Here is a 26,579-nt window from a genome sequence, read left to right as displayed (position 1 = left end):
CTATGTCTCTAGGACATGTTATTCTGAAGTGCATCTATCACTTGATGCTTTATGTGATATGACAAAATGCCACAGGGATTTATCCATCAAGTGCTGTTGTTGCAACATGGTATAACAGGCAGGAAATCTGTAAGGACATGTTTTCTGAAACTTTGTTTAAAAGAACTGTAGGCTCTGGGAGTGCACATACACATGCCTATCACTCATACAAGCACGGATTCTACACATGGCATGAGCTCTGTCCTAACATTTGTGAGAAAAGGTTTGTCAGCTTCAAAGAAACAAGTTTTTTACAACTCAGTTACATTTCTTCACTGTGAGGGTAGTGAGGCACTGGAACAGGTTGCCCAGAGAAGTTGTGGATGCCCCCTCCCTGGAAGTGTTCAAGGCCAGGTTAGATGGGGCTTTGAGCAACCTGGTCTAGCGGAAGGTGTCCCTGCCCACAGCAGGGGGGTTGGAACTGGATGATCTTTAAGGTCCCTTCCAACCCAAACCATTCTATGATGCTATGATAACTCTTCTCAAATGTATGTAAACAAGGCTGCATTTGTGTGACTCTAATGGATCTCTAATGAAGCTATGCATAGAGACACCCAGAAGAATTTTATCACTGACTAAGCAAAACACGGTGCAACGTGAGGAAATATTTGAACATCAGGCCTACATTTGCAAGATGATAATTGGATTCTTTTTCTCTTCTGGAAAAAAGATCTCCCAGTGTTTGCCTTTTCTTCCCCTCCTCCCATTCCTCTTTTGGGGGATTTTAAAAACTAGTTTGATGTTTATACACTTTGAAAAACAAATAATTCCACTCTGACCAAGCTCAAATCTTTTGGTTATGCACAAGACTCCATTCATTCTCTTGTTATTTAGGAACTGAAAGTGATGAGATGGCAATATCTAATGGGATAGCTTTGAAAAAAAATTATTAAAGACAAGCTAGGAAATCAAAAGAGAAAAGAAGAAAAAAACATTCAGAATCTGACCTTGAAAAATTTGCTTTTAATGAGCTTTTACTTTAAAAAGGAAAACAAATGTTGGGTTCATATTCCTTCATAAAGAAAGGCAGCCTTGTCAAGCAGCTATAAGAATTTACGAATTAGACAACTTAGACTCTGCCTGCTGCTTAGCACGAAGGCAATAGATTCAGCACTAGCTTGAAAGCAAGATGGGGTTTAAAGTGTTCTGCTGTCATATGAAATCCATACAAAAATAATGAGAAACATTCAATGCAGACATCATCCTAAATTCCCATTTGGGTATTATTTTCTCATTGATGTTGTAATTAATGCTAAAATAATTTGTCTGTGAGCCTTCAAGATGCTTACAGCTTTCCAGAGGGCTGCTAGGAGCTGAGGGAATTTTGCACCTCACAGAACTAGACCTTCTTTCCGCTTCCGCCATCCACGCACAATATACCACTTTTTTGCAGCACTGGGGCCTAAACAAATAAGGTGTGGGAGAAAAACGGAGCAAGCGTCTAGCTCACGGAATTTTTAAAAAGGCAAAATAAAAAAAAAAATCCAGGCTTGGTGCTGCTACTACGTTTCCCTGTTTGTGTCTAAGCCCTCTGGGAACCATAGAGCAAACAGCAGCCTGTGATACTAATCTGCTGCTTTACAGCATTGGTATATGGTCACTGTAGAGTTACACGAGACACTGTCAACTTCAGTTTTGCTCCAATTCATGATTCCTTTGTTAGTAGTAATAGGATAAATAGTTTGAAGTGAAACATCTTGAAAAAAACCCACTGTACTTGTTACTAACTATGGCCTCAAGTCTGCATTTCTCTGTTAGCTTTCACGGTGATTAGTCACTGTACGACAGCAAAGAGTAGATCAGTCTATAGCAGTGCTCCTCTAGCATGCAAAAGATCTTGCCAGACACCTAATCCTCACTTTTTTCCTTCTCAGTCCCTTCATTCTTATGCTCATTAAAATTAATGGAAAAAGTCCCTATTGTGACTGTAGGTTTGGTTGCACTCAAAGATCTAGTGTCTAGGGATAATGCTATGGCAAGGTGTTCAGCCTTGGGGTGGGAGAGAAGGGCAGAAGCCTTCTGTGTTAACTCCTCTCTAGCTGAATAAAAACTTTACCAATGGACTGCAAAGCACCTCGTATCTCCCCCCTACTCCCTTGAAAGAGCTGCTATAGAGAGGCAGGAGCAAGAGCACGAAGTATAAGATGGATTTGAAGCCATACTGGAAAATTATTGTGAGTAACGCAGCATTCTTCAGCAAGCCAGCTTCCCAGGGGGCTGCTCTTCCCAGCTATTTTTACATGGCCAGAGTACTGCTGAATGGCACTGGGTAATATTTCAGTTGATTTGCTAAGGAAAACCAGGAGGTGGTAGTTAAAGTGGACTAACTTGGGTTTGCAGTTATATATATATATGTATGTGAAAGTATAAGAGTGGTTGTAAGTCAGAATTGCTCTGAAGACAAGAATCCATGAGTGTGAGATATGGACAGTTATATATGCATGTGTATATGCAGTTAGTGAATGTGATGCAGTGTGTTTTACATTTAAGTGGAAGCTTTGGTCACTAAATGTTGCAGTCTCATACCTGGACAGTAAGTACCACTGAGATTTTGTTTGGCCAGCAGTGTGGCAGTGTTATATCATACTGCTACTTAGGCTTGAATAAAGAAGAACTGAGTGACAGTTTTAGGACAAAGAAGAATTATGACTATGGAAGTGAGAGATTCTGGCTTGTAGGAGAGACAATTATTGGATGATAAACTGATGGGGTTTGTAGTTTGATTTAAATCTGATTGTGCGATGTCCTCCTTTCTTTATGAGTCCATGAGCTAACTAAAAATAAGGATATCGTTAGAAGACTCTGAGTGTGCTAAGGGGGTTAAATTGACATAGGCATGAAACAAGCAAAAGAAAAGTCCCAATGGCTGTGAAAGGTCCCTAGAATGTGAAAGGGGAAGATGTATCCAATAGACAAAGTAGTACAGAGCATGGATTTAAATAAGAAATACGAAAAGCGAAACAGCAAACAGCTGACTTAGGGGATTGGAGTCCTCTGGAAAGAAGTTGAAGTTAAAAGAGAATCAAATTAATCTAAGAAACAAAAGAGATTATAGAAGATATTGAACAAAGCATTTTAAAACAATGGAAGTTGCAAAAATAAGAGCACAGAAAAGGGAGATCAATCTATGGACACCATTTAGTCAGGTACAAATAAAAACATGAATTGGAAAAAAACCCTAAAGAATTAGAGCCCTAACTCACTTTCATGTACTTGAAAGAGGATTTGTGCAAATGGAAAGTACTATCACCTGTCATTAAAAGTGCCCTTACAAAGAGACAGATGGGGATGGCCACAATGATGTAATGGGGCTGGAGGGTAAAACGTTAATGAACACCGATGCTACAGTTAACAGTGGTCAAAGGCATGAATTGGGGGAAATTCCTATAGCCACATGGACAAGACTGGAAGTATTTAAGGAAGTTAGTAGGGGAAAATTTTTAATTGAAAGCTCTTGGAAATCAGTCTAGGGAAAACTATGAAAAGAGGGGAAGTAGAAGAAGCTTTTCTGTGCAGTTTAAAATGGGCAGATTTTGAAGAAATTCATCAAAAGCGAAAGACTGAAGTCTCTTAACAGATAAAAACAGTAAGTAGAACATTTTAAAACAGAGTATTAAACACCGTACAAACAAAAGTAGGCTTGGTAATCCCAAAAGTAGGAAGGAAGGTTGTGAAAACTGTTAGTCATTTTGAGCACAGTAGGTAAAAGCCAGGAGCTATGCAAGAGTCTTAGGGACAAGTCCCGATCAGAATTGAACTTGTATTTATGCTCCACTGGGTTTGTGGCTTGTTTTGTGCCTCACTTAGTAGAAGCAGCAGAAAATGAATTTTAGTTTTAAGTGTAATATACAATACTATGTATAGCTGAAAACTCACAGTAGTTTTGGCAAGAGAATTTTTTTTTAAATGTAAATAATATTGCAGGTACTGACATATCATTTGGCAGTTTAAGGGATGTGGCTGCTAGTGCATTGGTTCAACTAACTTTAATTAAAAGGTTTAATTTAAATATCTGTTTGCAAAACATATTACGTTAGCATTTCTAAAAGCCATAAGGGGATAGAAGGAATTAGATTAGTTGAAAGACAAGACTGAAAAAGTCAGCCTAATGGACAGGGGATATTTTCAAAGGTTATTATACAAATAGAGAGGGACAGTTTTTTAAATGTCCTTTTGAAAGAAAAAAGAAATATATTGTAGAAGGACATTAAGTTGTTTGGGGAAAAAGACAGGGGCATTAGTACAAATAGCTTAGGAAACTTGGTCTCCATGGCTTGAAGAGTTTCGGCAGATAGGCTGGAGACTTCCCAGTGGAAGTATATGTACACTAGTCCTGTTCTTTCTCTTCCTTGACAGTCTGTCATCTTTTTTTTACATTTAGCAAAGATTTTATTGACAAAAAAATGAAGCACCTGCCATTCTTCCATACTTGAGAGAGCTCTCTTTGGTTGGGGCTGTCTCTCTGACAGTGGTCACAGGGCAGGGGAGGTCCACGGCTTCTTGACATTCCTGATTTTGAGTGGCAGTAAATAAGCCAGGGTAAGTCTGATACTCCTCTAACCTGGCACCATCAAGGCCAGGTTCTCAGTCTTAAAATTAGATGAAAAGTGTTGCCCATCTCTAAGTCAGTGTGGATGGTGTTGGTCACCTCATCTTGCACGGCTGGTCTGTGGCCTCATCAGCTGTGGTGTGAATACTAAAATGCTCCTGGGTATTGTACGCAGGTGGAAGTGCTTGTAACGTGTTGTTCAAGATGGACTTTTGGTCTGAACCTGTGAGGTAGTGTTCTGCAAATCAAGGGAAAGCGTACATACGATGGACAAAGGCTGGAAACACCAGACAAACTTTCACTAAAATAAGTTTGGTGCATTGCTTTTTACATCCTTCTGAATGATTTTTCCAATTCGAATACAATCTGTGATTGGAAGGGTGTGTATATTCACACCTGTGTGAGTAAACAACAAAAGAACCTGGTATACTAATTCAAGCCTGAAGAAAATCCAGTGTGCAGGGTATCAGTTATTCATCATGACACTGAAGAGACTTCTCTGATGTATAAGCTGTAGCTGTCATGAGAAACATATGGATCTAAGTGACCAATTGTTGAAAAACGTAAGTATGGAAAAAAGATCTGGGTTCTGTGTCAGGAAAAAAAATCCAGCTATAAAAATAATTTTGTGAAACAGATCAAAGAAACAGTGATGAACGACGCAGAGCTAGCTGATGGGAAGCCCCATCTGGACAGAGCTCTATAAAAATAGCATTTCACTGTTTTGATGTACCTCTGTTAATGGCCAGCTGATTTGTGTTAGTTTGTGTTGTTTAATGTGCAGCAGTGTGTGACCAGAAGTAGAAGCAAATTAGCAGATTACACATACAGCAGGATATTGAACTGTCCCTTCCTTCACAGCACTTTGACATGGTCTGAGAGCCTCTTGCTTTCATCTTCTTTGTGCCCTGGGGCTGAGGCTGCCCCATTGCTGGTTGGTCTGCCTGAACTTTTAGGATGACTTTGTTTTGTTAGTAGATAGAGGTAGAACATACCAGTCACTCAGATGGAGAGAAAAAAGAGTTGACACAGCAGCCTGAGCCTAATTCCTAATAAAAACTATACAAAACAGCCAGTGGAGAAACAGTCTGCTACAGCAGGAGCCTGTACTCGCTTGAGAAGTGTTGAATAAAGCTGGGTCACGCTTATGCTATGGACCGATCAAAAAAATAAGGAACATGTAGTTCAACTCTGTGCTGGTCTTCTAAAAATCATGAGGGTGGCACTGTGTTCCTAAGTTTACTTACATTACTTTTAAGCTGAAATATTTCCATGCATGGCAAGAGCACACATTCTGTGCTACACACCTGGAGCTAGTAAGGACCAAGCAGGGGCAGAGCAACGTGAAGCAGAGGTACTTCACACAACATGTAGAGCTGGGGAGCTCCTTCCTTCAGGATGTGACTCCTGCTAAAGCTTTTACTTACAATACATTTGAAAAGGAACTGATATTCATGAAAACTTATTCAGGACAATTTGAATACAAAGACACTACCGCTGTCTCACTAAGTCCTCGAGCCACTAATGGCTGGAAGATATGAAACTTCTGGGCAAGCATTGCTATGTGCTGGCTCTGGTCTTCCATTCGCTCTCAGGCATCTGCTGTCAGCTGCAGTGTGGGTCCGAATGAGCTAGAGAGACCCTTGGTCTCACCTACCATAACCAGGCTTGAGATTAGGAGACAGACTGGTTTATGTGTGTCAAATCTATAAGCAAACTCAGCTGCCAACTAGCAAATGCAGTATATTAGAATGTATTTTGTATATGGTGGTTACTAACTGTTGCGTATCAGCTGTTGGAGACTTACTGTTAGGCCAAATGTCTGTGCTGTTGCTTTACAGATTTCCATACAGTCTGGATAAAAGAAGCATGAGTTCCTGTTCCAGTTTCTGACTCAAGAGGTGAGCTCCTGGAAAAGACACACCTTGGGAGGTAAATTAATGGTCTTAATTAACTATTGGAACATAATGGATAAAACTAGATTTAATTTCTCTTACATACCAAATGGGTCCCCTTGCCCAATTTACTTCCCCTTTAGCACCTCTAGTTTCCTTCTTGCCTCTGCAATTCCTTGGAGACACATATGTCCACAAGATGGTACTAGGCTACAAGTAGCCCCTCCAATGGCTGGTCAGTGAAGGCTGTTGAAATTGCTGTTGGTCGGGTGTCATCAGAGCAATTCACTCAAAGCAAGCTTATTACTTTTGTTTTCTGTAAGAGCCATTCAACCCAAAATACCTATTTGGGTTTTTTTAATAAAACAAAATTCTGGTAGAAATCGTAGCAAATCATTGCTGTGACTGATGCTTTGCACACTCACACCTGTTTCATACCAGATAGCTTCATTATTGTCTTCGGAGCCACTTCCAATTTAAACTAATTTAGGAAAGAGAAGAATGAGGCTAGGAATTATAGCGGCTTTATGAATCTGTGTTTTGGCACATTTAAAAAAGATAAATTTGACCTAATGTATTATAAATACCTCATTTGCTTTAAGCAATTATTGTAATCTGTCACATTGATCCAGCCAACACAAACATGTGCTACATTTTGCATGCTAAAAAATTGTTCAAAAAGGCTTGAATTGTTAATACTCTATAAGCTGCTACTGAAATAGCTCAATGATTAGCTCTTCTCCTCTTCACATGATTCAAATGCATTAGTGACACTACTGACTAATGACTTGCAAAATTTTTGTTAAAGGCACAGGTGTGTTTTTAAATGGCGGACCAGTTCTGAAGTCAATGGCATTTCAGGGTTTGAAACTAAAAAGTTTTATTACATTGGATTATGTAAAATTAGTGCTTGATTTTTAAAAAAAATAACACACCACATATAACCATGTTAATCCCATTGTGATGTTAGATTCAAGTTACTCCTGAAAAATATCTTTTCATAATAAGATTACTGAAATACTCTTAATCCTGACTGTACGAACAGTGTTAATTAAAGACGGTGAACTGCTTTCTCATCAGCACTGTGCAAATGGAGTGATAAACACGGCCCCTGACAGCTTGTGAAACATGTCCTTTGTAGTTACTGATCAAGCCGCATGTGCTTGAGCAGTACCAAGGGTGAGCCGGTCCTGCGGAGGGAGATTGCCACCTTTAGTGTACTTCGTACTTGTTTCAGTAATGTGAACGCAGTTAAGTGGAGATGACCACATCAGTATGGTCATAACGAAATCCCTCAGTGGGAGATCTGAAGCAATGAGGAGAGCACGCAATTTGTGACTCAAGGCCATTTGAAAGAGTCCACGTGTTTAACTGACTTAATAAAACTAAGATCATGAATGAGGCCGCCATTGTAACTGGGCATACGGAGGGAGGCTCACGACCTGAGGGCCCGACCCTATGTGCGGGGTACAGACCGGCGCAGGCCTGCCCGTCCCAGCGAGACCTCCGCGGTTACCGCGGCGGGGCCTGGGCCTGCCCCGCTCTCCCCGGGCCCTGCCGCTCCCGGTGCCGTCACCTCCCGCAGCCGTGGCGGCGCTTCGCCCCTCGCGAAGCGGCAGCAGGTGAGCCCGGCCGCCGCGGCGGCCAAGGCCATCGTTCTCGGCGGACAGGCCTGGGAACGTGCGCCCCAGCGCGCCGTGTGCCATCCGCGGGGCTTTCGGTGGCCGCCGCTACACCGGCGTGCCGAGAGAGGTGTCCCGCAGGTGTTTCTCGGGGTACGGCCCCTTTCGGGGCTCGTCCCGGCGGCAGGGCTGGGCGCTCGGGGCGGGGGGGGGGTGGTGCCGCTCTCTCCGGGGGCAGCGGCAGGCGGCGGCCGGGGCCGTGCCGAGCGGCGGCGCGCGGGGCCCGCCCAGCGGGGCGCGTCACGGCGCGGCGGCGGCGCGCGGCGGGGCGGGGGCGGCGCCGGCCGCAATCGGCACGGGGCAGCGAGCGGCGCGCCGGCTTGCGCGCACCCCACACACGGCGCGCTGCCACGGAGGGAGCGAGCACCATGTGCCGGCCAGCGCTCGCCCGGCTGCTGCTCCTCCAGCTGCTGCTGCTGAAGCTGCACCTCGGCAAAGGTGGGTCCGGCGCGGCCCGGCGGCTCTCCCTCAGCGCCGGGGCGGCCGCGGCTTGCGGCAAGTGCGCGCCTCGCCTCGGCGCTCTCGGGGGGGGGAGGCGAGCGTCCTGCCTGCCCGGGCACCCAGGGGTGTGCGGCCGCGGGCACCCGCTCTCCGCCGTGCCCCGCGCGAGGGTTGGGACCTGCGGAGGGTCGGGCGCGCTCGGGGGTTGCGATCTGCGGGGGCCGGGCACGCTCTTCAGCGGGCGAATGCAACCCGGCCGCTCGTGACAGGAGCTGCCACCTTTAATCCCTTTCTGAGGAGATTTGTGCCTCATCAAAGCAGCGCTGCACCGTGTCTGCAAAGCAGATTTGCTCCGTCCCCGTCCGCCCCCCCCCGCCCTCAACTTTAGTTGGGTCAGTTCCCTTTTCCCGGGACGGCGCCGGTGCCTCTTACCCCCCGCGTCCCCAGGTATCTCTCTGTGCGTTTTGCCCCGGTAACGGACGCGCAGGAGGTCCCGGCATCGGTGTGCTTTATCATTTTTCTTTGTCTTTTGCATTTCGGGCTTAACCGTCTTCTATTCCCAGGGTCCTTTTGCCCCTGCCTTTAAAACAATGCGGGGAAGCACGGGAACGGTCCCTTTTATCCCTGCACAAAGCAGCTTCGGGATCACCGCCGTCCTCCCGCGGAGGCGCGTCTCCCCCAGCCCCGCACCGAACCGCTCTGCCCTGGCGAGCCCAGCCCCAGCCCCCCACCCTCGGCCGGCGGCTCCCGGCGCCCTGCCCGGCTTGTGCGCGGCCGGGGCCGGGCGGCGAGGCGGCCCCGGGGTGCCCCTGCCGCCCCGCCGTGGGAGCGCGCCCCGCTGACCCAGGCGCGGCCCCGTGTCTCGCAGGCGCCGTCAAGGAGTGCGAGGAGGACCAGTTCCAGTGCCGGAACGAGCGGTGCATCCCCGCCATCTGGAAATGCGACGAGGACGACGACTGCTCGGATAACAGCGACGAGGCGGATTGCCGTGAGTGTCCGTCCCCCGGCACGGTGGGGCGGGGAGCCGGGAATGGGGGGCCCTCCCCGCGCCGAGCCTGGAAGGGCGCGCTTCCCAGCTGCGCTGCGCCTCTTTTTTATGAATGAATGAATGAAGTCGCGCCGTCCCTGGCTCCGGCCCCGATTGGCTGCCGGGAGCAGCAGATCCGTGACGCGGCGGCCGGGCCCGCCGCGGGCTGCGCTCCGCGTCGCGGGGTAGCGGTTCCTCGCTGCCGTCCGCGGCCGGGGACACCCGGAGGGTGACGCGGCCGCGCGAGTCCGGCGGATGCGCTCACCTGGCAGATCCTTGCCGTCTCCCTGCCCGCCGTGAGTTCCGCCCTCGGCTCCAGCAGCGTTTCTGCTCAGAGCGTCTAAAGGGATCGGCGCAGGGGAGTTGGGAGAGGTGTTTAACCCCGGGGAGCCCATGCTTAGGGCCAGTGACAGGTGGTCATGTGAAACGCAGCTTACTTTTAAGCGTCCCACACGATGTGGAGTTGGTGTGAATTTTATGTTTAAATAGGTGTTTGCAGTCATGGTGAGGAGAAGGGACGTGAACAAGTAGCACTGCTTGGCAGTCTCAGCCGCATAACACAGATTTCCTGGTAGTGTGAGGGAAGAGAGGGCAAGGAGATCTATACTTTCAATCCTGAGAAGATGGCAGTCTTGCCTTCTCCTTTGGTGTGGCCCTCGTGCATGTGAGTGGCACCCGGTAAACTTTGGGTAGTTCGTAGGGTTGTGCTGTTATTACCTCTCTGTTATTTTGCTTACAGCTTCTGACAGCCTAGGAGAATTTGTCTCAACCATGGAGTGTAAGAAGCATCTGTAAAAGAAGTTATGGAGCCTAAGTCTTAAAGAGAAGTATCTTTAATTTGGAGTTTTAAGTTGCAAATATTGTAGCAAGTACCATGTCTCTTGAATTATCTCTGTAGGATACTAGACGTGTTGGGAACTGCTGTTTCAGAGGTTGGGATCGTGGCTGGAGTAGCATCTTGAGGAACAGATTCTGCACTCTGCACTCCACATTGAAGAGTAGGTTTGTGGCCTGAGCTCCTTGCCTAGCATGAGTGAGTGGGTCAGTATCTGGGCTGCTTTTTTATCTTTCCCTTTTCCTTGTGATCCACCCTCTAAGCATTGTGTCAGAAAAGAGAGTGTAAACAACTTCCTGCTGAATATCAGCTCTGTCTGAGTTGTGCTGTGTTAGAATGGTTAGATGGATAGTTGCATCTGATTTAGTTTTATCTCAGAGGTTTTTTTTACAGTTGTTGGGTTTGGGGTTGGTAAAAATATGATGGCTAGGTTGTGGTAGAATGGTGACTTTTGTTAGGAAAAAGAATTTTTGGATGTGGAGACATCAGAAAGAGTTCTTCACTTTAATCTGAACTTGGCATTTATTATTGATTGGGGAGCATACTACAGAAATTACTCATGGACTCTTAATTTAGTTCATATATATATATTGACTTTGCAGTTGCTTCTCCAAGCAGTCTGAAAGACATTTAAATTGCATTTTCACACACATTTTTCTTGCTTACATTGTTCTGAACACTGTTTCATTTTAAAAATGCATACTGCTTTTCAGCATATATAATATTTAGAGTTATACTCACTGGGTGAAAGAATATGTTCCATGCGTTTTTGTTTCTAGATATCACCTCTGTTATTATTGCTCTAATAAACAGATATTTATTTAAAAGCTATTTTATGAACATATATGATGGATGAAACTGTTCTGGAACACTCAGCATGCTGGAGTGGTGATGGAGAGGGAAAAGAATGTGCAGGTAGCCTGCTGGTAATGAGTACTGATATGGACCCTGATAACCCCTGTAATTACTTGCTGATGCTTTTTTCCACGGTTGATAACATATTTGTAATACCTCATTGCTGCTTGTGTATATCCTCTTTTGTTGAAGAGATAGGATGGTCTTCATCTGTGTTAAAAATTGGTTTATGAAACAAGCTTGTCCTTGTGGTAGGTGGTCTATGTACACTGGAAGATTTTGTAACCAAGAGTATCTTAAATAGTGCTGGAAGGAGGTAATTTTTCTGGCAGCACTCTGTGTGCTTTCTACTAGAAGCCATCTTTGTGTATGACTGACATTGTTGGGGTTTTGGGGGTTTTGTTTGTTTGTTCCCCCCCCCCCCCCCCCGCCCTAAGCTTTGCTGGTATAATGTTGGCTTTTTTAAAGGAGTTTTAAACTCTGAGGAGAATGTCTCAGTAATCATCCTGTATCATCTCCTTGGAATTTGCTTTCCGTTCAGTAATTCTTTTCTGTTGTGGTTGGTAGTTAAGTTATCTGCCATAGGATTGATGTGTAAATTAATATGGCAAATATAGGAACTGAAGCATGGAAAAGTAATGATCTCAGCTTTTACACAAATCAGATTACTCAGTAGTGGTTTGTAAGGTGTGTTAAGTTTATTGTAGGTTCCTCAATAACCACCTTCTTATATACCATAGGGCCAAATTCTTTCTTGGTATGTGGCAGTTGGCTAGAGGTTTTACTTCTGGGAAATTAATGAAATCAAGAAAACCAAACTGGATTCCTTTCTTTAAGAAAAAAAGCTGTTTAACATGTTTTCTTAACTTTAACTGATGTTGCTGATGAAGGCAGAATTTATGAGCATTCTGGCCACATGGTTCACTTGTGATAGCAGTAGATGCTAGGTGTATGTTAGAGAAATGGGATTTGTTGCTCACACTATTTGGATTATCATGCCTTGGTTGTTTTTGTAAGATACCCACTGTGATACAGTCTAGACTGTGTATATCACTTTGGTTCAATTTAAATTATCTTTACAATTTTAGCATACTCCAAGAAACATCTTTAGAGTTGAAACTTCATGCCTCTCTGGTCTTTCTTATTTGAGCAACTATCAGTTCTGCATATGGTGCATATTTCAGTGTTGCCAAGTCCTTTTAGTAATGTTGATGATGGTCAAAGGACCACCAGGAAAAATAGATGACTCGCAGTATGAAGACAAAGTGCTGAGGATTTAGGGAAAAGCAGGAAAATAGGGATTGCAGAAAGTGCCTTGCCTGTTGGGGGAAAGTAAAAAAAGAAGCAAATAGAGATGTAGGTAGCAAGTAAGTATGAATGTAGTTACTACCTTACAAGAAGTAAAAGGAAACAAATCCTGGTAGCAAAAGAACTGTAGCAAAGGATGCTACCAGGAAGAAAGGAGGCAGTGCTCATTTGTCTGTAGACGTGTGGCTTGTGAAGTGTTAACAAGAGAGAAGGAGATAACTAATTTGTGTGCGTGGTGGAAATACATAAAGTTGTATACAGATTGCTTAAATATAAAGATGCCTTTTTCCTGTCATGTTTTCAGAAAGTTATAGCATTTTATGGGAAAGAAAAGAAAAAGGGAGAAGTTCCTTAAAATGTTCCTGTGTATCTACTGAAACTAAACTCCCAAGAGAAAAATAGTGAAAGTTACGGTGTTTGGACTGCTGGGGAAATGAAGTCTTAAGCTCTGGAATTAGAAGTCTTGGGTAGCTATTACAGATTTTAAATCTGTATGAGACTATTGACTCTGCTCTGTGCAAAATTATTTGCTTGAGCTCAATGCAGTCTGCGTAGGCCTGACAAGACAAAAACCTGGTTGGAATTTACAGCTTTCACTGTCATGATCTGCACTGTATGTGATCCACACAATGAGGACAGGGCTCTAGGGCAGTTTTGAACATGATTTTTTAGGTGAATTTTACTCCTTCGCTGTATAAGCAAGTGATGCTTCTTCCTCTCGGGAAGCTCCGGAAAGTCAGGACTGAATTTTAAAACCTATTTCAGAGAATGTTCGGAGATACACAGTCATCGAGACTTTTCCTTAACCGTATAGCAGCAACATTGTAAAACACCAAAGCTATTTTTATAGTGGGAAAAATGTCCGTTTTCTGGGGCACAAGGTTTTGGCAAAGGATCACTCCTTGCTGAGATACTCAGAATGTGGGATACTGGGGTTTGTTCTGTGTTGCTTTCAGGATAGGTGTATGCTGCAAGGCTGGGTCTGCCTCAGGGCCCGCAAGCTGTGTGCCCAGGGTGCCTGCTGCTGCGTGACACGTCGCCCAGAATGGAAAATCCTAGAGAGCTGCTTTGATGGGGGAGTGGCTCTTGGAGACTTTTTGCCCAGTTTTGCACGTTTCTTCTTGCTTGCCACTGCAGCCAGCACAAAACAAGGAAGAACTTGCGAATTGCAGCCAGGCACAATATATTTGACACAAAATAAGAGCTCTTAGTTTGATGGTTATGTTTGATAGGATTTTATTTTTCTGCTGCAAGTAGGGTTCACATTATCTTAACCCAGACCTGAGAGTGGGTAGAAGAGACTGGAAGACCTCTGCTTAAATGTTTCACTGTCGATTAATCCTTAAAGGTGGCAAAGAGTATAGTTGCAAAAAGCAAGCAGTAGCTTAACCAGTAAAATGAAACACCAGCTGCAAGGCCACTTCAGCTTTGTAATACCTGCCTGCAGGGGGACACAGCCAAATGCAGAATTACTGTTTCTCTTTTAAAGCTCCATTTTCCATCTTTGTATTGGGATCCTTTCTGTGGTGTTGCTTTCTGGTGAGTACCGTTCGTAGGGTTATTTTATACTGGACAGGACTGAGGCTGCCTCAGGTATGCGATGCAGTCTGAAGGGAGTTATGTTTCAAAGACTGTTCCTACATGTCCAGAATTCAGGGTAAACACGTGGCATCAGCGAACTTCCCCCTACTTAAGCCCTTGCGCTGCCTTGGGGCCACAGAATGTGACCATATAGCTGAGACACGCTTCCCTTGCTATCAGGAGGAAGAAAGACTCCTGTTCTCCTGCTGGCTTTGTGCATAGAGAATCAACAGAGAGTTTGACTCCTGCTGCCTATGTGAAAGCCCAGGAGGCAGCCTGATATTCTCCTTGCTTTTCAGTTCAAATTTCACTAGAGCTGGAATTTGGGAATAAAACTACATCAAAAGCCTGTTTGAGAACTAAAATCTGGATCCTGTGAAGAGTTAAATATGGCCTGAGTGGCTTTCAAATGCAGGAATGTAATGGTGTGCCATGCTTGCAGGTTTTGGGACATGACAAAGTGAGACAGCAAGCAGTCACAATTGCCACATATATTCTATAACTTTTTTGTCCTCTGTTATCTATCGCTCCAATTTTTCTTCATGTTCAGTGTTGAGACAGTATTCTCTGTGCTGAGTGATAGCTGCATGTTACTCTGGAGATGCCTGTGTGTCTTCAATATGTGCACATCACCACGTGGAGAGTTTCAGGTTTCCTTGACATATGCATGGTCATATGCTCTTGATCATGTCAGTGATAGTTTAACTGAGTTGCGTGGCCAGCTTGCATGCTCATCCCAAAACTGGAAGCACTGGGAAGTGTGGTGCAGAGGGGCAGGGCTCATTTGCTTGCTTGTGTGCCTGTTGCCTACCCGTCCTGGTCTGTACTGTGTTCATGTGCAAGCTAGGCTCAAAACCAGTTTACTAATCTCTTGTGTTCCACAGTGAATGTTGTTATATGCTTATCTTCCTTTTTTTGTTATATTCCCATTGTCTGTTCTGAGAAAACTAACTTGCATATTTTGGGGGTTTGGGTTATCTTCCCTTTGCTGCTTCCTTTATGTAGAAGATTAAGCATTAAGTACATGTGGGAAACATGCCCTTCTCCATTTCCCCAATTCCTGGCACATTCGCTTGAGGAGTTTTATTATCTCCAGATACAAACTGCTTTCTAGGAGGTGATGTTTTTCTGTCACTCCTGCTCATGGTCAGGGAAAGAAGGAGAGAGAGAACTGGAATAGAACCACTGAAAAGACAGAAGAGGGAACTCGGGTGCATGGGATAGCCATTGGGGGCATTATGCCTGTGGAGGGAAGAGAACTCGATTTTGTGGAGTGCTGCTGTGCTATAGCAAGAAAGCAGATGGGTTGCTCTAGATACAGTTACAGGAACAAGCTGTGATCTGAAAAGCTTTCCTGAGGTCAAGGAGAATGGGAAGATTGAAAATAATGATTAAGTTCAAGAAGGAAATTACAAAAGTGCAGTCAAAACCGATAGTGACTTGGTTTGTTTATCAAAGAGCTCAGAGCTCTCATTTCAGAGAATATAAACATATTCTACATTTTGAGCCAAGGTAGGCAAGCTTCATGCAGAGCATTTTAATGTATAAAAAGATAAAAGTCAATGTAGACCAGTTCTCTTTTGTCCGCAGTGTTAGAGACCCAGGATTAGCACAGGTTTGAGATGTGATTTCTTATTGGTTGATTAGAGTGGAAGATACTTAGGATAATTTAATATTAATCATAAAATGTTTACAGATTAATTCAAATGGACAAATTATGAGATTGGAGGAACCAAGTGTAATTTGTTGGTAAACACATTTATCTGACACACCTAGATGAAGAGGTTGCCAGTGCTAGAAATAATGAGTTTTCTTGACTCCATTGACCACCTAAAGGACCATTAAACGCTCTGTAATGCCTGAAGATGTCTGACAATTACTGATTTTCTTGCTGTTTCTAATAGAGCAGACACCCAGCTTTTGCTTCTGTTAGCTTTTTTTAATGGCACCAGCTTTTTTAATTCACTGGCAAATTTACCATGTCTTTGGTGTGCCTCAGAGACTGTGATGTTGTATTAGAGATGCGTTTGTGGTAGACTTGATGTGGTGTGAAGTTCTCCTGGTCCATGTACTGTTGCTTCTCTGATGGCCTTTTCCTCTCTACAACGTTCCCATTTACCTGCAGCTTTTCCCTGGTAATTTCAAAGATCTTCCCAAAGCATATTTTTGCTCAGCTCTGCTTTTCTGTGTCATTACACACCTTATAAAATGCCATAAGATGTCAATTTTTCTTTCTTTTGCTTTGCCCAGGAAAACAAATCAGTAGGCTGAGTTTGAGTGATGGGGATGAAGATTTGTGTTGCTGCATGTTTTCTTATGCAGTGGCATGTCCTTGGTAGAAAAGCAGACTGCTTGCTCCAGTAGGCTTTGCTTCCAGTGCAGACAGCTGGTTCTAGGCAAAGGGAAGCCTACGCTATTTTATGGTGCGTGTGTGGTAAGTGTTGAAAATGCTGAGTGTAGTTTTTTTAACCCTCTATTTCCTGTTAAAATTATTAACATTTAGATAGCCACAAGGGAAGAGAAGAGGGTAAAAGGCCCTGTGATAAAATTAATGCAGATTTTCTGCTCTGTGAAAAATGCCGGCTGAAATACAAGAGATAACAAACTGATTAGACTTTAAAAGTTATAATAATGCTGTAAGCTAGTTGAAAAATAAGACTAAACCCACCCAAACTGAAATATTTTCAAAACCCAGATTTTAACCTAAGAGAAGCCAGATTTTTAAAGCAGGGATGTGAGCTCCATCTCTGATGGTCTCTCAGGGTGAGATACACTCTGTGTCTTGCCTCAATAATGATGCCCTGGTAGACCGTGGTTCTGTTCCTGGTAAGGACCATGACTTTTTCCCCATAGCTGAGGCTGACCTGGCAGCCCTATAGCCTTGCTCCTCATGAAGAGGTGAATAAATGGTGTTACAGCTCTTCTGCAGGTGGGAGCTGGCCCTGAGTGACTTGTGGTTGTACAATTAGTCAGCAGCAGAGCCAAGAACAGAAACGAGACCTCCTACGTACCAGTCCAGTGCGTGTGAACATATTGCTTACTGCAGAGGTATATGTCGGACTAGTGGAAGTGTTTCAATATTTCTTCCAGGTTTCCTGGCTTTTTTTCAGTCTGAGCTAAGGCCTGGTGGTCATTTTAACCTTACAGTTAATGCCAAGAGCAAGTGTTAGAAACTAGGAGAGAACAGGATTTATAGCTGGCTTGGAGTAAGGCTAGTAGCCTTTGGGCTGCAGCCATGTAAAGTGAGCTTTATTGCCAGTTTTTCTTCTTAGATGTTCTGTCTCTGATACATCAATATTATTTTTGCATTATTAATATTTATTAAATGCTTGAGAGCATGTGTGGCACTGTACCAGGACCAGAGCAGTCAGGGACTTAGTTTCCATGGCAGCAGGATCACAGTCCTGTACTTGCAGAATCAGAAGGGCTCTTTTTGGCAACTGCTCTCTGTGCTGTGATTACTTTTTATTTTTAAAGACAGATATATGATTTAAAATCTAATTCATTAGTGCTGCAGAATCTTGTCCATCCTGGGTGAGAATTTTGCCTGCTGTAAGTTTCTTTATCTTCTCTGGAGTTCTAGCTTGGTTTGTGTAGCTTCTGTGGGTGTGATTTCTTTACTTGCAAAACAGTGAAAGAGGGGGAAAAGAGTGTGTTTAAAATCCATTCAAATAGATGGAAATTTCCTCTTGATTTTGGTTAAATTTGAAATGTTATGTTGTTGTAGACTTCTCTCCCTTTCCAAGTAGCCTATAGCATAGTTTTATCAATTTAAAAAAATAATTGTTGAAGAAACTAGTGTGTACAACTGACAGTAAACTCTTAACTGTACTTTTTTCCTCATTTAGATAACTGCTCCAATTCCAGGTTTTAACTTTGTTTTGTATTTTAACTGGCCTTGTTTCATATTTTTTCATGCTTCCTTCCTAGAGACGTAATATGTAGTATGATGTACACTGAGGTGACATTTTGCTTAATTTCAAAGGGTGAATCAAAGTTTTCTTTTGATCCCAAGTCTTTGTTCAGCTGTGCATTACCCAGTAGAGGTTTTCTGTCCACCTTTGCTTTCCATGTATAAAGTTAATGTGATGAATTTCTTTGGTGGCTTTTCAGGCTTTTTCTGTTTTAGTTGATCTAGATGAGTACAGTTGTAGGTATCTTTCCAGACGTGTTTCATGGGTCTCCTACACTACCAGCTGCTTGGCTTGCTGATTTATCACTGATTGTGTATCAGTAAAGGTTGCTGCATTTGCTGGCCCTATTCTGTCCAGATATGATGCTACTCTGTGTGATCCAGGGAGTAGTTAAGAACGTAAAAATCAGTGATAGCAGGAGTAGTGAATATACTTGCACTGGGATTAAGAATTTCAGATGTAAACTTACAGCTGTTCCTGTAGACTTCTCAGGATGAGTCACAATTGCCTCTGTGCAGCTACTTATAAACAGAGAGAAATGCTCCAGTTTCTTTGATAACAAATGTCAGTGTTGACTGATGCAGGCCAAGAAATACACCTCCTGTCTCTGTAACTGAGTGGTTCTATTCTTGTTAGTGTAGTTGTGTTACACTGATTACACGTTGTCATCCAGTGGCTGGTTAGCAGTTTAGCCTTCTATAAATCTTCACCGTACAAGTGGACTAAATATTATCTTATGGATGTGAAAACTGATGCTTAGAGAAGTTATCTTTTGCCCAAGGCTGTAGAGTGATTCAGCAGCTCATTGTGAACATTAGTGACATAGTGAAGAATGTTCCCAATTTCTTGTTTTCTGGTCCATTATCACATTGTTTTGCACAGATAATCATGTTCCTTGGATTAAATGAATGCTCAAGGACTTAGCCTTTGCCTTTGTCATATAGTTTGCAAAATATTCAGAAAAAATCCCGGTGTTGAGATAACTCACTGTTTCAAAATTTTAGTGTTGGGTCAAGTGCAAGAAATGCTTCAAATGGATCACTTCTTGTATTTAGTATTAAAGACATACAAAATACAGATGTTTGAGGGGGAACATGGTGTTTGTTTTGCTTTTCAAAATGGACTTCTTTCTTTTTGTACATTCTAACATATCCTAAAAGATAATAGGGTACAGCCTGTATATGGGCAGTCATCGCTGCAGCCACCTCTTCAGCTGGCCAAAAGTCCTGGTTTTGAGATTGTGACAAATTTTTTCGTTGCTAAAGAAGTTCTTTCCATTTCTCCAGACCTCCTTTACCTCCATGTCCACACCTTGCTGTTATCTGAGCACTAACTATTGAAGTAATTTATCACTAGTGCATCCTTGCCTTGATAAATTATTTGTAACATATCTTTGGCAAGAACCAAGATGACTAGGGAAAATTTAATTTGCTGTTACACACTTTATTGCTGCCCCTCTTTTCCTTCTTCCTTTCTTGTGTAAAACAATAAAGATACAATTTAAATTGCACAACTCCTAAGTTTGTGCAACAATATTCATTTCTGCTAGCTTGATAAGTAGGGCTGCATCCTTACCTTGGTGGCAATAACAGGTAGCATTTAAATTAGCTGAGAGCTACTGGGTGATCCTGTTGGGCTCATTATACAGTTTAGAAGGGGTAACCTATATTGGCACAGTTCTTTGGTGGATGATAAATAATGAGCTTCGAAGGGAAGCTCTGGAACAATCTCTGCCAGGATCACATTGGTGTATTGAAATTGCACGCTTTACTTCAAGGAATTGCTCTTTGCTGCGTGATTTCTGTTCCACTTTACACAAGAGCTCTTTAACACAGAATTTTGTCCTATTTTTCATAAAATAATGTGTTGTGTATGTTTCCCCAAGGTGCCAATACATGTTGATCCCTGAAGTTAAATAAGGATTAAGGAGCTGTGTTGACAGGTGCTGAAAAGAATCGCACCCGTCCAGTTCTTGACTGGAGGGACTCTGATTGTGGCATGGCACTTCAAAGAGTGTGAGTGTGGAGCCGGGGAGAAATCCTGGGGCCTGCGGTATAAATCCAGGCACCCTCTTCTAGAGCGAAATGATAAATGATGTAGTTAATTTTTCTTCATGGTTGTGGATGAGCATGTGCCTGAGCAATGTGGAGCCTTTCCCAGGCTCGCATGCAGGATCTCATTGCCTTGCTACAATCCTTTTCCTTCAAGTCCTTCCACGTGAGTTTAGCCATTAATTCTCATGGCCCTGTTTCGCAGAGTGCCTATCCTCAACAGCAGTGCACAAAGCCTTTGTTAACACCTTCTCTTGCTCAGGCATTGAATGAGACTCTGCAAAGCTTGGCTGTGAGCAGCAAGCATTTCTTCACGTTTTATTACGCACGCAATCACGTGAATGCTGCCAGCCTTATTTTGTGCAAATACTTGTAGAAAGGATTAATGGCTCCTGCACAAATGCTGTACTTCAGCTGGCTAGAAGCTTCTAAGTTCACCCCGCTTAGATCTATTTAGTTCATTTACAGTATTTTTAAACTTGGAGACTGAAATCCAGGTTGAGGCTGCTAGGGTGACAGTGCTGGAGAGACCAGAGCTAATGTGGAGCTTCACACCTGCCTACTGTTGAGTCCAATTCAGTTCAGGGCAGTTGTGCACCAAATTGTTGGGCATACTGTGAAGTGTATTGGCAAATGATAACCAACGATAACCCAGAAGATGTGTCTTCACTGAACAAAAGCCATCACCTGTCACTGAGCAGTCCTGATCCTCCAGCTTTCAAGGTCAGGACTGAGATACTGAGCACCATGGGAAATGTTGCATTCCTGCAGCAAGAGTCAGATTTGTGCTGGGGTTTACAGGGTCCTCAGTTTACAGGGCTGTTGCCCTGGCAGCTTCATCTGTAGTGGCTCAGCACACTGTAGGAGTGTTGCAGGAAAACTTGAAACCAAAATATCCTTTTAGGAGACTTACTTTCCTTCCTTCTCTGTGCAAGCTGGATAGCTGTCAGTGGGTTGTCCATAATAGTAAGGGTTGAGCAGTGATCTTTGTTACTAACAGGTTCCTTTTCTGTACCGTGTTGTGCAGGCTTCATTATCATATCACAGGGTTAATTTTAGAGTGCAAAAAAGATGCTTCTCTGGCAGTGAAAACCACAGAGGGGGAGGAAGGCAGCCAAGTACAGGACCTAATTTGCCCCCCTTCCCACAAGAATTTTTTTTTTCCTTTCTGTGGGGGAGTGTGAGTTTGAATGTGGCATTAGAAACATATTCAATGACTAGTTTAGGGCAGAATCTTGCTGTATTGTTTTGCATAGGGTTTTCTCCCTGCTACTTGTTTTTACTGAAGTCTTATGGGATTAGGTTTCTTGAGGGAAGGAACAAGGCTGATGAGACATAGAAAAACAAACCAAAATTCCCCCCCCCCTTTTTTTTTTAATTATGGCTGTTTTTTGTGAGTGTGGCACACCTGAAAGCTGGTTTCATCTCTCCCTGAGCTGGTTGCAGTGAATTTCTTGTAGACGAAGCTTTATGATGCATTAGCTTGACCTTTAGCATAGAAAAAGGGCATGTGTAAATGTCATTTTTCTACACTAATCAGTTGGGATTATCTGTTACTGTGTTGGGTGTTTTTATCTGCTTTTATAATAGCAGAGATTTTTACAGCAGTTTGACATAAGAATGATGCAGGTTTCACTGTCTTATGTTAGATAAATTCTTGTCAATAGATGGGAAGGAGAAGATTTGTACCTGTTAGTGCCGTGTGTGTGAGATAATTATATTTCTCACTAGTTATGAATTGAAGGATCAAGGATCTCATTTGATTCTGAAGTGTTAGAAATCAAAATATTAAACGATGAGTATCTCAGGATTTGGGGAAGATATTTGCAGTGTGTTCCGCTCTAATTAATTGTTACATTTGGTGGGGTTTCCTTATTACTTTAATCTGTGGACAGCACGCTTGCCTGGTGTTGAAATTTGATGAAAGAAAACATCTTGTCTGTGTGATGGCTTAGCCTGGTCTTGCTGCTGCAGACGTCTGAGGAAATGCTGATCTGTTATTTCAGATTGCTGACTAACAACTTGGCCCTGTAGCTTCATAGCACAGGCTTGACCTTCTCCCTGCTGGCGTAGCTCTGTTGAGATTGACGTCTCTTAGCTGGAAAAAACTGCTGCTGTGGGCCCATAAAGGCTGAAAGGAGATGGATTTGTGTGGTCCCTGAGGTTCTGCTGAGAGAAATGCCCTGGTCGGCCTCGCTGTGCCTGCAGGGCTGTACCCACGTAGCCATGCTGGCAGGGGCTCCTCCAGCGTACACAGGGCCACTGTCTCCTGTCCAGGCAGTTTCACCTTGGGTATGTTTTATCTCCTGAGGTAAGCCTTGTGAAATAACTGTGACAGGAGCAATGTTGTCAGGGGAATATGCTGGATAAAACATCACATTTTTAAGTGATGTTTCAAGAGTTCTTTTGTCCTCCACAGTTATAAACAGTCACAGCTGACAATGGGGAACCTTTCCAAACTCAAAAGTCAATTGTTTCAGTCCTGTTTTGTTCACAAAAATGTTTTCTGCAGCAGTTTTTATTAGGGTATTACCCTGTTTTCTTTTAGCCTCCAGAAGTGCATGGAGCATCATCGTGGACCTACAAAAAATCAAGGTCTAATCCTGGTCCGTGATGTTTGCTTTGTAATGGTACAGATTGAAGTGGTTTCTGCAGTACTGCAGGCAGGAATAATGGTGTGCAAGAAGAAGAGCAGGCTTGCTGGGGAGATACCATGTCTGATCCTTGATCACAGTCAAGTTGTCAGTTCCCACCTAGTTATGTGCAGAGTAGACTCGATGAGGGGAGCAGCAGTTTCTGGGCTTGGAACAAAACAGTGGTCCAAGTGAGGACTAGCTCCTTGGTAATTCAGTAGTTTCATTCTATTCTTGATCTCATGCATCCCCCAGCTCCATGGTTGTGTGAGGACTTGTTGTAGGCAAGCCATCAAAATAGAAACCATCTGTATTTTATTGACTATTCATTCAGTCTGTATCCAGTACTTCTTTTGCCTGTGTTCTCCAGTGTCTTGCTGAAGGGAAGTTCAATCACAGGCATATTTTGGTTTGTGATATCCATAGTTGAAGAATGATCCTGTTTTCAATTTGGAGACTCATTTGCCACCTCATCTGCTGGTAGGCTGGTTAGTCAGCATTTACAGCTCTGCTCTTTTGTGAAACTGGTTAAGCTCACTCCAACAGATGGTGTGTTATTCCTACAGCTAAAGCAGGTTCTTTGTGTGCTAAACCTCAGGTCTCTTTGCTTTTTGGAGCAGAAAGACCCAGAGATCTCAGTGTGGTATAGGTGTAGTGTGTAGGTCAGAACTTTACCACAGGAAGGCTAAAGGATTGACATAATATTTAAATTGTATTGAGAGCCTGCTTATAGCAATAAAATCCTCATAGTCGCTTTGACTTGCCAGTGCCTCTGGTGTTCACCCTGCCCTGACAATGAACATAGCAGCAGCTAAGGTTTGTCTAGGCTTGGCCTGCAGTTTGCAGCCTTATCTGTCACAGCAGGCATGGACCCGAGGGAAATAGGCAGCGTTTCTCAGTCCCACAAAGTGGTGTACAGGCTATGCTCCTACCACTGCTTGGGTTGAGTATCCCCAGTCGAAGCTCCTTGTCCTTCCTGACAGTATCCTGGCCTGCATATGGCTTGGGAAGCCTCAATATTATTGCTTTCATCCACTTGCATATGAAAAAACCCTTTATGTTCGTGTTCTGTTTTAGATATTGTGTAATATATTCAACTGACAAAAAAACCTAAAAAAAACCCCAAACCCCGAACCATTTGAAGAGGCTGTTTCTCCTGGTAAGCTTCAGGCTGTTAGATTGCACAGCAGAACTCTTGGCGAGTTCAAAGCGAGTTTATTGTTGCTGTGTGAGTATTTAGTGAGTCATTGTAAACCTCTCTCATTCTGTTATGTCAGTATTGTAACTTACATCCTGCTTTTCCAGTAGCCATCCCTCAGCTAATATTAATAGCATTTTCCTGTAATACATAGATAATAAAACACTTCCAGAGTATTAGATTTTTAGTTTGACTGCAGAATATGGCCAGGCAGAATTGCCAAATGTGAGTAGGCACTTTACATTTCTATCCCTGATGTGCATTTGTTTATAAGTGTATGAACTTGATGGAGATTTGTTTTGCTGAGCTTTTGCCAGGTTGAACTTTTGTTCAAACAACATTATGTCTGAATGAGTGAGTCAAACTGTCTTTGTGTTTTCCAGCATGCTATCTCCCCTTCAGATGAAGAGCAGGTAGCCGTGGTTCAGTCCTGCTGAATCTATTGTATTACAAAGTTTTTCTAGGAAGGTGGCTAGAAAGTAAAATTGTACAGCTCTTGGACGGATCCTTGTATCGGAGAATGTTGTTCATGAAGGCTTCATGCAGCCCCTCTGGGGACAACATTCAGGGGCCGTGTTCTGGGGGAACATGCAAGTGAGAGCCAGGCCTGCTGAAGTGTGACAAAGCAACCTCTGGCTGTGGGATTTGGGTGCTTTGAACAATTATGTCTGCAGTTCTCCACTGGAAAGGTGCCTCCTTGTACAGAGAGCTTGTAGTGTAAGCTTTCCTGATTGGGCTCAGACACTGGAAGACAAGGAAGCCTAAAGAGAAATATAAAATGTCACCAGGGCTGAGAATGAGACCCATGTGCAAGATCTGGTGAGCCAACTGGAAACTCAGCCATGCCTGAACTTTGTGGTTTAAATAAATGGAACTTCTGATGCCTCTTGAGAAAATATGCTCAATGTGGAGAACCCATAAAGGGCAGAAAGAGGATGTGATGGGAAAGGCAGGCTGAAAGCTTGACAAAACATATCCGTGTTTCATAAGGCTCTGTGGCAGGCTCTCCCCTCCTCACCCAAAGAAACTGTGTAAACTTAACCTCAAATGTCATCAGAGGAAGTCCTCATCTGGAAATGAAGAGCTGTTTGTGCTCAGGCCTGTTCATTCTTAGCCTCAGACTGCTGACAATAATTGTGATGGTGTGTTCTGCATAACGTAGACCTCACCAGTTCTTTGGGAGTGGGTAACTCCCTTCCAGCATCAGATGATGCTTGTTTGATCCCAGCTGTCATGCTGTAAAGGTGAGTGACTTTCCCCATCTCATGACCAAGTCTGATGGGGTGACAGCACAGTTACTGAAACCTGCCAAGCAGCAGATACACAAGAGGAAACCAGGAGACATTTTCTTTGATTTATTGTTGCTATTTCCTGTGGAACTGGCTTTGCATACAGAAGACTATCGCTGTCAATGCAGAGAACTGGAAGGGTGCAACTGCATGTCAGTAAGGTGTTTTTCTCCGCAATAAGTAGCAATAGGAAAATAAAAATGCCTACCTTACCCGTTTGACTATTAGTGGGGCAGATGGGCCCCAAAAGTAATATTTAGGTTATTCAGTAAATGCTATATTTTTAAAAATGAAAACAAGAAGTCTCATTATAACCATCAAGAGATGCAGGGTACTTAGCTCTATTAAAATGTGGGGTGTTTATTCAGGCAGGGGCTGAATATGGTACTTGGACTTAGTATAAAATACGTTTTCTATTTTATATTGGTGCCTTTCTAAGTTTGCATTGACAAGCCCCTTCAGCTCTCATTTTCCCAATTTACCTACTTGTGAGATGGGGAAATGGTTTGTCTTTTTTTTTGTAAAATGGTGCAGTTGATATATGGTCAAAGAGTGGAATAGGAGCTTGGTATTGCTATTTAGTTAAATGTGTGTGCTTGCAAACAACATCAGCAGATTGGCATTCGGTCAAGAGAAGCAGCTTTCAAGTTTAGAGGGACGGACTTCTGAATACAGTAAGAATATTGAATGCAACCCAGATGGCATCCTGGAGGGAAGTTTTGTGGCATCAATTAGCTTGTAGGTGACCATGCTTCCAGCCAACTGCGAGTTATTTGGCAGCTTGCCACTTGACTGTTAGTGAAAATTCAAGAGCAGTGAGATGAAATAGAGTTCCTGAGAGACAAAGAGAACGATGTCTTCACTTGAAAAGACAGATATGTGGATACTGCTTCTTAAATGATTTAAGCTGTCTGCTCTTGTACAGCCACATATCTCAGCCTTATTTATATACATTTCTTTGGCACATTTGTATAAATAAACCCATTTAAAACTTCTCTCAAATTTCGCATGTAATTTGTTCTCAGGAAGGAATCTGCAAATAAATGGGCCACCAATAGCTGGACCAGTGCCCCTGTAGCTATTAGAAGGTGAGCTTAATTTAACATTTCCCTCTGGAAGTGATGTTCTTATCTAGATTTTAGGACTTGGGTATTTCTACTGCAGGTTAAGACTAAATAAAGTTGTTACTCAAAAGGAGCTGCCAAATTCCTGAAAAACTGGCTGCATTGTAGTAGATGGTAGTTTCAAATCATCCCACTGAGAACTGAGTCTGAAGAGCAGT

The 26,579-nt window shown here is 43.3% G+C and overlaps 1 protein-coding gene across 2 annotated transcripts in view; it reads left to right on the top strand.

The window, feature by feature from the left end:
* The first annotated feature begins 8,441 nt into the window (after positions 1-8,441).
* The window catches only part of LRP8 (LDL receptor related protein 8), a 198,077-nt gene continuing 179,939 nt past the window's right edge, over positions 8,442-26,579 (top strand). For both annotated transcript variants that reach the window (XM_052800853.1, XM_052800852.1), the window contains exons 1-2: positions 8,442-8,603; positions 9,475-9,594. In XM_052800853.1, the coding sequence (XP_052656813.1) occupies positions 8,534-8,603; positions 9,475-9,594 (190 nt within the window). In that variant the 5' untranslated portion in view covers positions 8,442-8,533. The remainder of the gene's footprint in view (positions 8,604-9,474; positions 9,595-26,579) is intronic.

Source organism: Harpia harpyja, chromosome 11 (genome assembly GCF_026419915.1).
Source record: "Harpia harpyja isolate bHarHar1 chromosome 11, bHarHar1 primary haplotype, whole genome shotgun sequence".
In the NCBI taxonomy this organism is placed as follows: Eukaryota; Metazoa; Chordata; class Aves; order Accipitriformes; family Accipitridae; genus Harpia; species Harpia harpyja.
Note: the sequence above shows the minus strand (reverse complement) of the source record. Positions and strands in the feature narration are given on the sequence as shown.